The sequence below is a fragment of the Eulemur rufifrons genome, chromosome 17 (assembly GCF_041146395.1).
Source record: "Eulemur rufifrons isolate Redbay chromosome 17, OSU_ERuf_1, whole genome shotgun sequence".
Taxonomy (NCBI): domain Eukaryota; kingdom Metazoa; phylum Chordata; class Mammalia; order Primates; family Lemuridae; genus Eulemur; species Eulemur rufifrons.
This window is the reverse complement of record NC_090999.1, coordinates 6,144,963-6,162,792: the sequence shown is the minus strand read 5'-3', so window position 1 is coordinate 6,162,792 and position 17,830 is coordinate 6,144,963. Positions and strand designations below refer to the sequence as shown.

The following is a 17,830-nucleotide window of genomic DNA, read 5'->3' as shown; positions in this document are numbered from 1 at the left end:
ATTACATTTTTATTTCCCAAATGGATTAGTTTGTCTTCAGTGTTTCAGGTTCATTCTAAGGGTGGTAAGTGATTCCATCCCGAATTACTCCGGTATGTATTCTGTGCTGAATTCTAGTGTTATTCCAAATGGCAACTAACTGGGTCCACACTCAAGGCAGTGTTTGCTGTCAGGGCATTTACAAAGCAGTCATATTTTAATAATGCTTAAAGCCCTGCAGTGCTAACGAGAAAGAGTTTGTTATCAGAGCGTCTGTAGCTGGAGTCTTTGTCACGGAACCACAAGGAAGATATCCAGGCACTCTTTGTGGCTATTTAGGTACAAAGATGTGTTTTTTCTAAGTGAAAATATTTTTAAACATATATCTCAGTTTCTAAAATGTGAATTTTCATCCATTCTTTTTGTTTGTTTCTTGGTATTTCACTTTTTTTCTTCCCGTAAGATGAATTTTGATTCCCTTACTCTTCTCCAATAAGCTTCAGTATAATACAAACACATAAATTGAAGGGCACAGTCTTGCAACCTGTGCTGTTTTAGTAAGAAATACCTGTAATTTCTCATGCAAACTCCTGTGAGTGTCGTGTGGCCTCAATTGCCAGTGTCTGTGTGCGCGCTTACAGGTGAGCATTGATGGCGCAGCCACCTGCCCAGGGGTAAGACGGGATTGAGGCCCACAGACCCAATGCTTGGATTGGGTAATGATCATAATTGATGACAAGTATAATGACTTATGTCCTTGGAAATGTTTGCTTTTAATTCTATCAAAATTACATCACAAAATGGGAACATTGTTAAGATACCAAGAAAGCAAAAGGTTCTGGGATGCATGAGTCTCCTTGCACACCTGACCTGATATGGCAGCCCATAGCTGCACACCTTGCGCACCTCGTCTGATGTGCTATCCTGTAGCTGCGTGCCTTGCATACCTGACCCTCTATACCAGCCCACACTTGCCTGGATTCCTTGTGCAGAACCCCTTGACTCACTGTGACAGTATTTCTAGATATCAGAAGATATTTCCGTATATATGGCTATACAACAAACAGTATAGATTTCTTTAATCAGCATGTTTATTACTAAAGAATAAAATAATAAAGAATTAAAATCTGAGTGCTTCCGAGGCAGAGAGCTTGGTCTTCTTTACTGTCACAACAAGCTGATAGTGTGAAAAATTTTAGTTTATTATTTTGAACCATCTGTTTTGCTCATGGTTTAAATCTACAAAACTAAAGATAAAAAAGGAAAGATTAACTTACTTTTATTATGTATGCCGGGCTCAATTTGCTTTAAGTGTTCAAAACCCTTAAAAGTTAAACTTCTGCATTTTCAAATGTTCATGAGTTTATCTGAGCATTCAGTGATCCGGGATCAGGCAGCGCAGGCACAGGCAGTTCAGCTCTCCGCTGGCGTGGGCGTGGAAAGAGAGGAACCTCTTGCTAGGTGCTCTTCCCGCAAGCAAGATACAGAAAATGTATTTGAGTGGTGAAAGTGGAAAGTCTCCAGTTGTTTGCTTTTACTATTTACACTGAGCTGAGTTTTGGTTTGCTTACCTGAGAATCCAGGGCAGTGGAGACGTCTCAGACTGCTGGCCTTCCAATAACCTTAACACAGCATGTATTCTCACAAGATCACACTGAATAAATGCCAGGCTTCTATTTAATTACAATGAGTTCCTTTTAAAATGACTTTGCCACGGGTTCTAAACAAGGGGAGCTAAATTTTAGATTCACATAAAATGTATTTATTTTTTTAAAAACTGGCCAATATCATTCTTTTCTTGGTTGTTATAATTCCCATTTTTACTTGAAAGTTTTTACCTTAGGATTAATCTGTTGGAGGCAATATATAATTAAAAGGAAAACTGGAGATGTTTATGAGATCAGTGATTCTGCTTCCAGTAGCCACACTTCTTCCTCTTTTCCAAAGCATATATTTTAGTCCAGTTTACACAATTAAAGGGAACGTGTGCTGAGTGGCATGAGATCGGTGATTAGGAGTGAATCCAAAAAGACGTGCACCGCCCCCCGCCCACCCATTGCACGGGGAGATCAGAGGTAATGCTCATGTTGACGTTGTGTTTACATTAATTATGTCTTGGGACAAGCAGCTGGGGGTGCAAGGGGACAGGGATGATGCTTTTCATCTTGCTGGTTTTATTTTTTATTACCCTGTTCCAACTTGAATTATTTTGTTACTTTGAACCTCTGCTTTAGGGTTAGGTGTTTGCTTTTCTCTGTCCCTTTCCTTTCTCGTGCTGGGCCTGACACACAGTGTGTCTTTGAAGATTCTCCTGGCTTCTTTCTGCTCCTTCCACCTGTTTCCCCCTTTCTTCTAATTGGCTTATTTTATTAATAAACACGATCTGTGTTACAAAGTCTCCCCTTTGTCTCCAGCATTGTTACCTTTTGTCCACTATTTGCCAGACGTCAGTGTTCCTAAGCATCAGCTGGGCATTCATCCTAACTTGAGATTTCCCTGCCCAGTCCTCCCAGCTCTCCCGGTTCAGGTGGCGCAGGAGTGTGTGTGTTTAACAAACCGGCTGCCTGTGTATGCTCTTGGGAAAGACTTCTAACTATCGTGTTCCTTCTGCTATTGAGAAAAAGAAAAATCTATAGTTTCTTCCCTGCTGGAGCTGGGAGAAGATCAGCCTAGCAGAATAGTTATTTATTTCATTATAAATAAATAAGTAAAACAGCCTTCCCTGGGTTCCAGATCTGCAGACTCAGCCAACCACAGATCTAAAATATTTTGGGAAAAATACACCAAAAAAATAACAGTACAACAATAAAACTAATAGAAATAAAAAAAAAAAACCAACTATTTATGTAGCATTTACATTGCACTAGGTATTATAAGTAATCTAGAGATGATTTAGAATATATAGGAGGATGTGTGCAGGTTATATGCAAATACTGCACCATTTTACATCAGGGACTTGAGCACCCACAGATTTTGGTATCTGAAGGGATCCGAGAACCAATCCCCAGGGGATACCATGTCATGTCTGTAAATAAATAAATAAAGTCTTCTAGTATCCCAGATCCCATGAAGGAACCAACAAAGGAGTGTGTATTAATAATAATTAATCAGCCTCTTTGTCTGTATGCGTGTGCCACAAACTCTGTGTGTTGAGAGCTTTTCTCCTATCCAGTCCTGCATGGCGTCTATCAGAATTTATAAGTTCATATAGTCATTCTGTCAGGATTCTTCATTCATTCAATATTTATTGAATCTATTACTTTATGCCAGGAAGTATCTTAGGCATGGGGGCAACAAAGATGAAACATCTTCTTTACTGGATGAAGATTTTATAGGCCAGTGGCAGGGTCAGCAAGCTGTGGCCCCAGAGTTGGCTCCCTGTTTTTGTAAATAAAGTTTTATTGGCACACAGCCACATCCGTTCATTGGCACATCTTCAATGGCTCCTTTGGAGCTAAGACTGCAGAGTCAAGTAATTGGGACAGAGGCCAGAAAGGCAGAGAAACTGCTCTCTGGCCCTTTAACACAAAGTTTGTTGATCCTGGCCTAGTAGATGTGACAGGGACACAAGCAACTAAATTCTCCAAGGGCAGCCTGGACAGGAAAGGGATATGAGGGTACTTGGGACTGAAGAGGCTACCCTGGGAAGGTCCTCTTGCAGCTGGGCCTCGGAGATGCCTTAGGAATCCGGCAGGCAAGAGAGAGCTGCATGGGGAAAGTCAGAGATCCAGACGAGGTTGAAAAGAGCTCATCTTGGTGGCTGTTGGTGACTGAGAGGGTGAAGTCATTGTGGATGAGGTCTTGAGTGTCAGGTGAGGCTGGATGATACAGGAGCTTGGACCAGTGACTCCAACTGAGGCAGGTTTCAGAGTGACCTGAGAGGCCTTTCAAGGGTGCAGATGTCTGGGCCTCTCCCCATGTTATCTCAGTTAGACTTCCTGGAATTAATGACAGAATCTTTGGTTTCAGCAAGCTCCTGAGGCTCTGTCGGTGTGGCAAATTTGGGAACCTCTGCTAAGAGCATTGAAGGGCCCGGGAGATTTCTAAGCCTATGTGTTTATAGCCTCAGGTTTGCATTAGGAAGATACTTCCACAATATTGTGCACAGAACGTGCTAGAGTTTGGAGAGTTTGGAGACCTTGGAGGTAGGGACAGCAGCTGGGAGTTGCGGATCCAGGGAGAGTAGACAGCATGTAAACCTGGGCAATGGTAGTGGACTTGGAGGTGAGAAGCTGGATTTGAGAAATGTTTCAGAGCTGGTTTGATGGCGACTGATGGCTGATAGAATGGGTGGCTGTGGGCAGGGGGCAGAGGTGACTTTAGTAAGATTTGGAACTGTGACTGGACAGCAACAGCTGGGATCGAGCATATGGGAGAATGAGCTGTGATATTTTGATTATTTGAAGGTGTATGAGATAAAAAATATCTCAGATTTTACTAACTCTGAAGATAACCCAGACAAATATTTGTATGTGGAGATAATTTGGAGGGTGAATATTCCTAGGAAGCCACAGATTAAAGGAATCATAGGAATATTCAGTTGGTATTGTTTTCAAATGCAAAATTATCTCTGTTAACTGAAAAATGGAAAGGGACAAATCAAATACACCATGGACTCATAAAAGCAGAAGTTACAAGTTAAATTAAGAGCAATAAGTCATCATCTGCGATCTTCAAAGCACTTAGACATTTGCAAAGAATATTTAAAGCATAATACAATTTAAATTATTAGTGTGATTATTAATAATATTGATGAATAATTTTTGCCCCAAATAGACTTGTGAGAAAAGATTTTTATGATCTCTTATCTCTTACGTTTGCTAACAGTATTGTTCCTAATTATTGCATGGCATTAAAAGTCTATCTTTGTTATTTCATTGTACTTCCTAAATAATGAGAAGTTATCCTTTTAATCTTGGCATTGAAAGATAAAAGAGTGCGATTAAACTGATTTGATCTTGGTTTTGATGTATTCTTTGAAACTTATTTCTAATAACCAAGACTTTTAAGGTGCTTGAAATACCCTTTTTAGGATAGAGAATGAAATAATGCAATTGTGAGAGAGTGGGAATTAGACACATATAACAACAACAAAAATTAATTAGAATTATTGAAAAATTTTTGTTGCCCAAAGAGTATATCTTTGCTGTTTTTGAGGAGGGCAGGAAAAATTCTGACTGAGGAGGTAGCTAATAACATGACCGTGTTATACATTTGCCTCCATATTTAAAAATATTTTAACAAAATACAAAACAGAATTCAAAAACTGTGTTCTAAATGTGATCTAACTATTTAAATATAATGCTATACTGTTCAGAACAGCTTTGCAATTTTGAAATTCAATTAACCTCTCAAAAACCTGTGAGAACAGTACATGAAAGAGGCTTTTTTCTTTAGGATGGTTCTGACCACAGGAAAATAAAGGCTCCTAGAATTTGCCTACAGTCAACCAGCATACTGTAGTGTCTTGGAAATTGCCATTGCAGAGAGGTTGGTGAACTGCATGCGTTAGCTACATGATTACATTAAATCTGTATGTTCTTTAAGCTATTCATGTCATTGAGATATTCAATACTTCCATTTAGATAATTACAATAACTTTATAAAAACATTTTGTGTAGTACAGGATATAGTTACTACTTTTCTTTAGATCCATTGTTAAAACATTTTTGTAGATTTACTTGCTTTTCTGTCTCCATTTCTCTTAGTGCAAAATGCAAGTCTACCTTTCTTAATTACTCTGCGACCTATTCCTCAATTAGAAGCAAGCCGGTAACTCACATGTTCAATAAGAACTCGGAATGGAATTTTTTCTTTGATTTTATAGTCATATTCATCAGAGACCAATTGAGTTATTCTAAGAGAATGCCATTTTAAAACACCTGTGTCTTTCATAATTTATGGAGGTCAGAGTTAAGTTTTATAGTGTCTCTAGATAAAATGAGCCATTTAGTTAATATGCTCATGATGGATCAACCTTTTCTTTAATGCCGACTGAATTTTATTACTTTACATGAAGATACAAATGAACTTCATCTATTAAGACCCCCACTGTTCCCTAGGAGAATATATTGTTGTGCTTAGTGATTTGTTGCTAATAGGCCACTGGGGGATGTGATGGGACCCAGGAATGAGTTATTCAATCCCAGAGTCAGTAAGAAATAAACTCTAGTCAAGAGGGAGAAAAACCCACTCAGATGTCTAGTGGGGAAAGGATGAACAGGCTACTCAATATTGTCATTTTGTATCTGCCAAATTTAATGGCTTTGTGATTTGAATTATTCAGTCTATTGGATCTATGTACTCCTCATATATTATTACTCCTAAAAGAAATATGGTTTATTGCATTTGAACATTCAATGTCAAATTTTATTCTAAGATGTTTGAAAAAAATGTAGATCCATGCCAAGAGAAGAAAAACTCCTATTTTTATTTACTATAGCCATAAAACTGAACTGTTACACCTTGGTAAACTCTTCCTTTGTACTTCTGTAATGGGAGGAGAAAAGTAGAGATACAGAATTGCTCCCCTACGCTCTATAACTAACACATTCTAAGAGTCTAATCTCGTAACATCTTGCACCACTGCTTTTTTCCCTGAAGAATGGCAATATTCCTTATTACTACCTGTTTATATCTAGGGGTGTTATGAAGATTAATGAGACCACTTAAAAGCTTTGGGGTGCTCAAAGCATTGCCCTTTTAGAGAAACTGACCCTGTGCAACATTTGGTTAGCATTCCCAGTTGGCCGGGAGCCAGAAGCATTACTCCTTCATGTTGGAAAGGTTGGTGGCCTCTCTCGTGAACCCCAGGTATATTGTTTTCCCTCCTCTGTGCTCTCACAATTGCAGGATAAAGTGGTTGCCTCTTTCGTAATACCCTGGAGAACAGCCACTTGCAGGGTTCCATAGATCTTACTTTAGTGTGTGAGTAACCCCACATCTGGGAATAACAATTTTTTATTCCCTTTAGAAGATTTTCTTTCTTTTTGTAACCTTTAACTTCATAGGCCATTGACCTAAACTGTGATAGATCCAGCTGTCTTGAGAAATTTCAGGTTCCTCATGTTGCCAGCTGGATTGGAATTTTGCCTACAGCAAAATTCATGTAGAATTGTACTTAGAATCAAATAGATTGAGGAAAGGGATTTGAGAATAGTAGAATCCATAGTGGGTTTTTTTTTTTTTTATCATATTCTTAGGTTCCAGGGAGATGATTAGGGAATTAAACAAATGTTTCATTTATGATTAATCTTTTAAAATATGTTTTAAAAAGTTGACAATTGTAACAGATAAAGTAAATATTAAGATGTGTAATACTGCACAGTTCTAATATGGAAAGGTCCAGCAAGTCATTTAAATTGACTGCTTGGGTTTTGCATAGCCCATACTCATTTACTATACACATATTTAAAAGCACCCACCAACTCTGTACCTTAAAAATCAAACAAATGAAAAAAATAAGTAACAAAAATATAACCAACCAACTGGCATGAATATAGACATTAAATAGATGTTGAGGATATGTAAGACTATAAATAGTTCTGATAACTCCAATTTTAAAATTTTTAAGTAAGCTTCATCAACTGACTTTATGATTAACAAATACAAATTATATACAGTAAGTACTTATTAAATAAATGTGTACTAACAAAGAATTATTTTCACTATTTTATGTGTTGAGGTCCCATTTAAGATTATTTTGAAATAAGTGACTCAGCTACAAAAGGTAAACGTACATGAAAAAGTACTTGTCAGGAATTTATTGAAATTGTTCATGATAAAAAGTTTTTTGTTAGATGACCACTTATTCATCTAACTCCATTTGGCATTTTATATATTTAAAAACAGTCACAATCTTTTAGGAATTTGTGCTGTTTAAACACAGTGACTTACTGTATAGTTCAGATTTCTCCTTTCATAAATGAAGAAATAGGGCCACTCTTCAAATTAAGTACAGACAGGGAGGTACAGAAAGAACTCAGGCAAACTAACAAGCGAGAAAAGAGGCACCATTTAGTTAGCCAGACTGGTAGGACCAAACTGTTCTCTTTGTGGGAAGACATACGTCGCAGCCAGATCACAGTCCCACAGGTGAGAATTGATTGCCTAGAATCAGAAGTTTGATATTAGCAGCATTAAGGCTTGAATTGTCTTAAAATGAGTTGTTAATGTTCCTGTACATGGGCAGTGAAAATATGAAATAATTGTGCTGTCAGAACTGTTTTTGTATGTGTCTGTGTGCATGTTTAGTGCAGGTGAAATTAGGAAGGGGACATTGAATGACACATTGGTGAGGCCATGCATGAGGCACAGTGGGATAGAGGACACCAAGATGGGGAGGATTGTTTCTAATCCTAGGACTTTCTCTGAAGCCTCATAGTCTTGGACAAATCACATCATACCGCTTAATTTACAGAAGTTTCCTTATAAAATTGAGGGGTATATATACTCTTTAATGACAGTTTAGCTTTAGAATTCTTGGATTCTATGTTTTTTTTTTCTTTTTTAGATTAAGAAAATTGAGAAGGGGTTAAAAAAGTCACTAGCTTGGATATTATGACCCAGAAAATACTACCAAAAAGAAAGTTCAACTCCTCCTCGGTGCTTCTCTTCGTTGGGGTGTTGAGCATGGAGTTGTTGTTGTTGTTGGTGGTATCTCACAATAACTGTGATCTCTTTCCTCGTAAGCATGCCCCTGCTCTCTGCCTCTTCCTTTCTCCTACTGAATGTCTCTGCCGCCATATTGATTTGCTATTACCAACAAGGTTATTGGGAGGGTACCCCAGTTCTCAGGCACTTGATGGAAGGAAAGATGGATGGTTGAAACCCACTGGCATTTTTCATGGAGTGGAGGGCTATTGGGACCTGAGAAGTGGAAACATAATGGTCAGAAGGGTTATATTTACTTGGGGAGATGTGGTCTGAGAGTGTGGCAGATTTGTCATCATAAGCTAGTGTCCTCTCCTATGGAAAAATACCTGAAAACTGGAACCAGGGGTTGCAGATAGTGAAGTCTATACCTTCTTCCATCCCCTTCCCAAATAGAGAGAGGGCTTTGAACTTTTCTCTCTAGTGGTCTTGCCGAGAGCTCTATAGAACATCATAGGTGCTGGGATCCTTTCCCCTCAATGGCTCGAGGGCACTTCCAGCTCTTCCTTTGGGTATGAGAACTTCTTTTCAAGAAAGTTCCCAGAGATGGATACTGTAGTGTGAACATGCCTGTGCACAGGTGTGTGTGTAAGTATGAGAAACAGCCTCGGGATATCACAAAAGCTCTTAGATAATTCATTGACTAAATATATGAGTGGTTTATTATATTGGAAATATTTACAGAAAAAGTATTTGTTAAAATCATCAGTGGATTGGAAAGGGTGGGATGACTGTGTTCAGGACCAATGACAATATAAACAATGTTGTCTACTTTTCTAAAAACCCAGTAGCACCATGACCATCCCTACCAACAACAATCTTGATAGGTGAACAAGGAGGGTAATTGTGCTCTTAACCTACAATCGCTGGGGGGAAGATACACTCTTCCTTTCCCTGTGCAATGGAGAACATGCTCAGAATTTCAGTGTGTCCAGAAATTTTAATATTTTGCATAAACTAACTAGAAGTTGCTACTATTAATTGAGTGCTTACAATGGGTCAGACAACATTCTAAGTATTTTCCTTAGATTTAAACCTCATAACAACTGTAGGGGGTAGGTCTGATTATTAGCTCCATTTTACAGATGAGAAGAATGAGGCATAGAATGGTTCAACTTCCTTTCTAAGGTCATATGGTGGCAGAGCTCCAGCTTTTGCATGAATATTCTCAACCACGAGGTAATACTGTGTCCCACAGTAGAAGTTACAGCCTCCTGAATCCAGAAAGCCAAGTGGAAAATGGTGTGAGGGCAGGGATCTGAGATGCTTATAGAGGTGATGGGTTGCCCTATGGCCAGTAATCATCTCTGGTGCCACTCGTAAGCCCCTCTTCTGAAAGACTTATATAGGTGTGTGTAGATTTCTGACTTCCCTTAGGGGAGGTGTGCTGGTTTCTGTGTCACAGGTGAGAGCTTAGCAAATCTTGAAATGCTAGCCAGCCTCCAGTGGTGCTTGCCTGGGCAGCTTGACTGCCCACATTCCTTCTCCTCGAGACAACATTTCTGTTGGATACCTGGCCTCGTCATGATGCTGTCTAAATAAACATAGACTCTCCTGTGATATTCCCTCCCCTCAAAGGCATCCTTAATCTGATTCTGCACAGAGGGCTGTGGCTCAACTGTAATAAAAGACAGAGGTTTTCCTGAAATGGCTTTATGGTGAAAGTGCCACATGTGCCAAGCAGTGCTTCTGGAAGATTCTCTGTTGTATGTCAGAGGTTAAATGGGAGAGGCAGAGAGAGTGTGGTGAAGAGGCTCTTGCAGTGGTTTGGAGGAAGCAGTTTTGACTCAGTGCAGGATGGCAGTACACCTGTACTGGAGGGAAAAATGTAAGAAACCTGAGTGCTCAGGAGACAATGCCTTTGGCTCTTGAGACCACCCTAAAAATGAACTTAGTTCATTTTCATCCTCCAGCTGTGTGTGTCCACGTGCTACTGAATATAAGCCTCCAGGGTACTTTATCCTCCCTAACTCTGTCCACAACCATACTGATGCTCCTTGGTTCCTTGATGTTCTTAGGGCTATGCCCCTGGGCTGGCTCTGCTGTCATTTGTCACTTCTACTGGGACGTGATGTTCAGCTGTTGTATCTATCCCCCACTGCAATGGTGAAAATAACCGATGCTTGTTTCTTACTGATGTTGGAAAATTCCTCTCTTATTGCTACAGTAGTGACCTTGGACCAACCTAAGGTTGGTCCCTTGGCTTCTTGGAGATCCCTCCCTACACTCATTTGTTTCTTAGGGTCTACTTTTCATCATGTGCCAATTTCTTCCTGCCATTATTGTTCACACCTGGGCTGACTTTCTTCTGCCTTCATTTCTGGGGCACTGCTGCCCCAGCCTCTTGCCCGCCTGGTGGTGAGGAGTCAGTCACCCATTCAGCTAGAGGCTGAAGCATCACACAGTGAGGGAGGCCAGTTAGTTGTTTCCAAAGCTACAGCAGTATAGTTCAAACATGATGTAGCTGACATTTATGTTTATTTTCCCCTGTGCTCCGCTAATCCTGATTGCATATTTCACTGTTCTTCCCCTTTAGTGCTGAAAAAAATGATAGTTTTCTTTTCTTTAATTTCCTGTTTTATACTTGGACAGCAGAGCTGTCTCTTTCAAACCCTTGATGGCTCTGTTTTTGGGGGAATAGATTGATAAATTCATATTTCTAAACTTATACTCTGAATCCATCCAAAAAGCTAAAGTACTGTAATATTCAGACCACTGGTTGAATGTAAAATCTTAATTATGAAACATGGTGAATGTAAGTTATGAGTAAGAATGGAGACTCTTGAAGAAGAATTTTATATTGTCTTAAGTTTAATGCAGTTTCAGAATGGAATGCCCTTTTGTCTATTCCACATAGCTCAAGAGAGCCAATTAATGACTTACCCTTACTTTAATGTCTCTCTCTCTCTCTCTCTCTCTCACACACACACACACACACTTGTTAGCGTTCTCACCAATGTCAAACGCATGGCTGTTGATGTACTGAATGCCAATTTGTTCTCTGAGGGCCAAGGAAACCTGTGTTAAACATATTCTTAAAAGGAGGATGCTTTTGAAGCCAAAATTATTAATTTTTTTCATTTGTTCTTAAAATTTTTATACACTGTAACATTTTTGGATCTGTTAAAAATAAACTTGCTCTCTTTTGTGTTTTGTAGAAACTACCTCTTCAGGTTGAAGCTTGAGGATCTGTCTCTTATCCAGGTAGGTGCGGTTTATTTTTCTCAAGCTTTGATTTTCCATCCCAATGAATTCACTGTTTGAGGGGATGAAGACAGGTGTATGTAAAGGAATTAATCAAGACCAGACAGGGCTTTATGTCCTCAGAGGTTCAGGCTGCCGGACTGTCGGCTGCCCTGTTTGATATGCGTCAACACCTTCTTTAATTCCCATTTAGCTTTTGCCTCCTGCCATGTGACCTCTTGGTTTCATTGGTGTGATCCCGATTTTCTCTTCCCCAGATGACAGACAATTCATGGAGCATTACCTCAAGGTCTGGTAGCATTCCTTTCCCCACAGTTAGAGTAATCACTGATTATTTGGTTTGATGCATTCAGCCATCGAATTCTGGTAAAACAGCTTTGTTTCCTCTTTAGAATTGATAACTACATGAATATGAATATATGGGTTAAGAGCCACATATAGCAAAGAATAAGTGATAATAAATAAAAATGCAGTTTTTACCTTCTCCTATTGTTGCAGTTTGGAGAATGAACTTAATTAAGATCCTTGGCCTGAATAGAATATTCATTTTAGTGGCAGATCCAAATCGCAAAACCCACTTTTTGCCCTATTATCTTTTAGAAGGCTCTGATAATCAGGGTCTTCTGGAGAAGGAGAGGGTTAAGACATGGATATCTCCCTCACCACAATTCTGGAACTACTTGTGGATTCCGTGGACCATGCGGAATCCTTGGGCTGTGCATGGTTTGGTGAAAGTTCTTCAACCAATTTTAATATCATCTCGTGCACTAGAGCACTAAGAAGTAATTGGAGAGAAGTTTATATTATTTTATTCTCTCTGTAATGCTGGAACTTGTGAATATCTGGAACCTTTAAAGCTAGATTTTAATATTAGGTTTACCTGTTACTCATCAGGGGCTTAAAATAAGCCAATCCCACTACCAAAGCTAATACTGATAAAAAGCAAGGGCTTTAAAGACCGATAGGCCAGAATGTGTGATCTGGCCCCATGACTCCTAGTAATTGTTGGTTTCCTCATCTGTGAAATGGCCACAGATCACTACCAACCCCATACTATCATGGTGAAAATTAAGTAAGACTTGCTAAAGAGATAAAGCATAGTAATTTTTTAACAAATGTTTACTGTTTTTGAATTTTAAAAGTTCTAATAATAAATGATGTCTCATAATAGTTTTATTATATCACAATTGGCAACGAACTGTCATTCTATGAAACTTAGTATGTAACTGGTGTTTTTTTTTTTTGAGACAGAGTCTTGCTTTGTCACCCTGGGTAGAGTACGGTGGCATCATTGTAGCTCAGTGCAACTTCAAACTCTTGGGCTCAAGCAATGCTCCTGCCCAAGTAGCTGGGACTATAGTGCATTCCACGATGCCTGGCTCATTTTTCTATTTTTAGTAGAGACAGGGTCTCACTTTTGCTTAGGCTGGTCTCGAACTCCTGAGCTCAAGCAATCCTCTTACCTTGGCCTCCTAGAGTGCTAGGATTACAGGCATGAGCCACTGCTCCTGGCCTATAACTGTTGTCTTTAAATGAGTTTGTTGATTGGTAAAATTATGAATTTATTAATAATAAATCAGAATGATCAGCAATTTGAAAATATTATGTTAAGAAAAATAAGCCAGGCACAGAAAGACAAATACTGCATGATCTCATTTATGTGTGGAATCTAAAAAAAAGACAAACTCTTAGAAGCAGAGAGTAGAATGGTGGTTACCAGGGGATTGGGGGTTGGGGGAAGGTTTTAGGGAGATGTTGGTCAAAGGATACAAAATTCCAGTTAGATAGACAACAGGAATAAGTTCCAGAGATCAATTGTACAAAATGATGATTACAGTTAATAATATATTGTATTCTTGAAAATTGCTGAGAGCAGATTTAAAGTGTTCTCACCACAAAGAATAAGTATGTGAGATAACACATATGTTAATTAATTTGATTTAGCCATTCAACATGTATGCATATATCAAAACATCATGTTGCGTACAGTCAATAGATACAATTTTTATTTGTCAATTAAAGAGGAGCAATTTAATCAAAATGCCATTTTAAAAATTATTGCAGACAATCTTTCATAAAAATACAGATCTCTCAATAGATAGGAGCCACATATTTTGCTCATTTTGATTTTCATGGTATAATACACTATCTGTCGTATGTGTTAAAAAGTGAGCGGTATAGATGTGTGTGCGTACAAATATATGTTTACATGTATAGATTCGTTTGTCTCCTAGTTTCTAACCTCTGTTGGCTGAGAGAGTCTAGAAGCATTGGCATCCCAGTAGCAGTGAACACACTTAATGCACAGTACTTGGTTTCTAAATATAATTCTCTACTAAGAGGAATCAGAGAAATGGCTAATTCCAGGGTTGAGCAGGGAGAGACTCGGATAAGACTGGAAGATCTTGTTTCAGAAATTAAAGAAATATTGAAAGAATGATAAAGGTGTGTGAAAAGGACCTAGGAACCAGCTGAAAGTGGGCTCACTGAAGAAATTTGGGACCATTTGTTTGTCAAGATAAATAGTGATAGATTATAACACGTTAAATAAAATAAGCATCTGTGACTATATACAAACATAAAAAATAAACAAATGAGTAAATAAATGAGGCAAAAGGGACTGCTCTTTCTTATTGTAAAATACAATTAATAAATATTGGAGGAATGATTTAATTTGAAAATTATCTCTTGGCAACCATCACACAAAAACTTGATTTAGGCAAAATGATCAATGGATGTTAAAATGTGTGGGTCAGAGTTTGATGACAGCTGGGATATTTATATAGTGTAAAAGTGCTGACCTATCTAATACTTATTAATTACAGGAGTAAAACTTATAACTTGATAGTGAAGAAAACTGGCAAATACCCTATAACTAAGTTTTTGAAAGTGACTTCTGAGTAATGAGACAGAGTCCAGTGATTTGATGTACTGAGAAGGATGCAACAAAATTTCTATGACATTCCGGCCAAAATTATAACCAATAACCTCATGATGAGGAACCATTAGATGAACTGAGGGACATCCTAAAAAAATTGGCCTCTTTCAATATCACAAAGTCATAAAAGGTACAAAAAGAATGAAGAGTTATTCTATCATAAAGGTAAACAAATAGACATGATGATCAAAGCAATACTTAATCCAAATTAAATCTTGGAACAGAAAGTATTGTCTTGCTATAAGAGCACTATTGGAACAACTGGTAAAATTTGAATGTCTATATGTAAGATAGTAGAAATGTATTAATATTAATTTATCCATTTTTATCACTGTAACATTGTTATGTAGGAGAAACCTATAGTTCTTTGGAAAAACCTACTGCAATATATAGGAGTAAAAGGTATCATTTCTGCAACTTATTCTTAAATGATTTAAAAATTACTATAATATATATGTACATATGCAGAAACTACACACAGATGTTCAGAGGAAAAAAATAAAGCAAATGTGATATAGGAGTAATCTAGATGAAGGGTTTTTGACCATTTATAGTTATATTCCTGCAAATTTTCTTGACAATATGTCAAAATGAATAGATGCAAAAAATTGGGAGATGCATTAGCTGTTAGCACACATGTATATGATATTATTGTGAGAGCCAGGAAACTAATTGTATTTTTTTGGCCATTGTTTCCATTTGTTATGAATGCCTTTGGTGGAAGTCAGGTTTAGGTTACTGATGGAACTCAAGGGCTCTTGTTGGAATGTGGAAAGCCGGCCAGCATCACCCGCTGGTGAGAGTTTGGTCTGCTCACATAGGGCCAATCGAGAAGACAGTGACTTTCCCAACGGTGGCTTTGAAAACCCAGCTATGATAACAGGTGTCAAACATGGATGTACCGTTGGTGCAAGGCAGTGCAACTTTCCTTTTTCACATTCTGTGGTTGTGAGCGCAGTTCTGTAGCCTACTGTTTACTTAGCTGGGAAAGAGAGAAAGCTGGAAATTTTTCATGACACCCTTGTTTTTATTACAGGAACAAGGTCTGCTTGATTTCTATGAATATTTCATTTTAATTTAAATGGCTATTTCCAAGGGTAACCAAAAGGAATAAGCACTCTGGTAAACAAAGGGCTGTACTGGTGCTATGAACAATGCTGTCCAATAGCAGCGAATTTGAGCCACATCGGTAATTTAGGATTATCTAGTAGTCACATTGAAAAACGTACAAAGAAGTAGGGGAAATTGCTTATGTATTTTACTTACCTCATTATGTCCAAAACATTGTCCTTTCAACATGCAATCAGTATAAGAAATTAGTGAGATATGTTATGTCCCCTCCCCCTCTTTTTTTGGCACTAAGTCTCCGAGCTCCAGTGTGTATTTCGCACTTCAGCACATTTCCGTTTGGATTGGCTGGAATTCCGGTGTTGTTCGAGGGGGTGATGCCCCACTGGGCAGTGTAGTTAGGGAGAGACAGAGCATTTATGACTTGTGTGCCTTCCATTGTTCATAGAAATATTACTTTCTAACAAGGATCATCTGGATTAATTTGTGAATCTCAGGCTAATAATTTTCTCCTTTCCTCTCTCTCCAAAGATGGGAAAGTATTTTTTGAATGTGGAAAAATGAGAAAACTAAGATCGAGGAGGAAGCCCAGTTTCAGGAGAAGCGGAGAGAATGAGAATTTAGCGCGGCTCAGCAGTGGCCTTCATTTAGCACCAGGCAAGGCTTCCTGTGATCCTGCCCCTCTGCCGGACGGCACAGTTTACTGCAGGTGGCAGCTTGCATTACCTGCGTCTCTCCCCATCACCTGGGGCACTTTCTACCTTGTCTGATAGTGTCAAGCTGCTTATAGTTTCCCAAACTGTAGACTATTTCCCAACATTAAGCATTTGCTCTTGCCATCCTCTCCTAAATATTGACTCCTTTGTCCTCTCTTCTCGCTGATCCTTGGATATCACCTGAAGCATCATCTCTTTGTCACCCATTCGGAGCCTGGATGGCTGGCTGCCCTCTGAGGCATCTCACAGCCTTTATTTCTGACGAGCACTTACTGCCTTGTATTGAAATTCACTCTGTGTGTTGTGAGGAGTGTTTTATTTCTCTTTGTATTCTCAATATTAGATGAGTATATTAGATTAGGTTACCTGGTAGGCGGTAAAGTCAAAACAAATGCCTGTGCAAGTTCTAATCCCTTGGTATTTAATAATATGTTTACTCTTTCTTAATCTTTTTTATGGATCATAAGGTAAGCCTCATGTTTGTCCCTAAATTCAAGAAAAGCAAAGCAACACAACCCCGAGACTACAGCCATAATGAATGCTTTCTAAAAGATGTATCCTAAAACACTCGCACCTTAAGTGTGCCCAGAGCAGGATTCTAGGACAACACAGGAACATCTGACTCTGATACATTCATTGCTTGCAAACCAATCACCTCTCTTCTCAGTACTGTTCTACACTTTTCCTCTGCCCCAAATTCTTCTCCTGCCTGGACATTGGTTTAGCATCAGTGGTGAGAAAGCAGATTTTGAATAATGGTCCTTTTGCCTTCTATTTAGTGATCTTCATAGAATTCTAGAGATCCCACTGCTTCCTCCCCTGGGATCTAATGTGTTAATTTAAGTCGAGCAGCCACAGGAGGAGGACAGTGGACACCCCTCCCCATCCTCCCGCAGGCCAAGGTGGTTCCCACCTTATGTCTGTTAAAGCATCGCTGTGCGCTGTGTGTGGTGACTCCCAATATAGAACCATGCTGAAATTCAGCAATGGGAAAAATGGACTTCTGTGGGGTGGCTTCAGAATGAGGACACTCCCTGATTGCCCAGTGAATTGGATACAGGGAGCAGTCAGGATCAGAGGCCTTTTCCCTGTTGCCCAGGAGAATCTTGTCTTCCTAGTAAACCAGAAACATCGCTAGGGGAGTTGCTAGAGCTGTGAAGGTTTGAGGAGGCAGTGGGATATTATCATTGTATTATCCCAAGGGGGCGTCATCTGAGGTAAATCTCCTGGCATCACCACAAGAATATTCATGTATAAATATACCATGAAGTAA

At 38.9% G+C, this 17,830-nt stretch overlaps 1 protein-coding gene across 1 annotated transcript in view; it reads left to right on the top strand.

Moving 5' to 3' along the window:
- The window catches only part of SEMA5A (semaphorin 5A), a 320,883-nt gene that overhangs the window by 92,256 nt on the left and 210,797 nt on the right, over window positions 1-17,830 (top strand). The window contains exon 4 of the mRNA XM_069492176.1: window positions 11,790-11,835. Within this exon, the coding sequence (XP_069348277.1) occupies window positions 11,790-11,835 (46 nt within the window). The remainder of the gene's footprint in view (window positions 1-11,789; window positions 11,836-17,830) is intronic.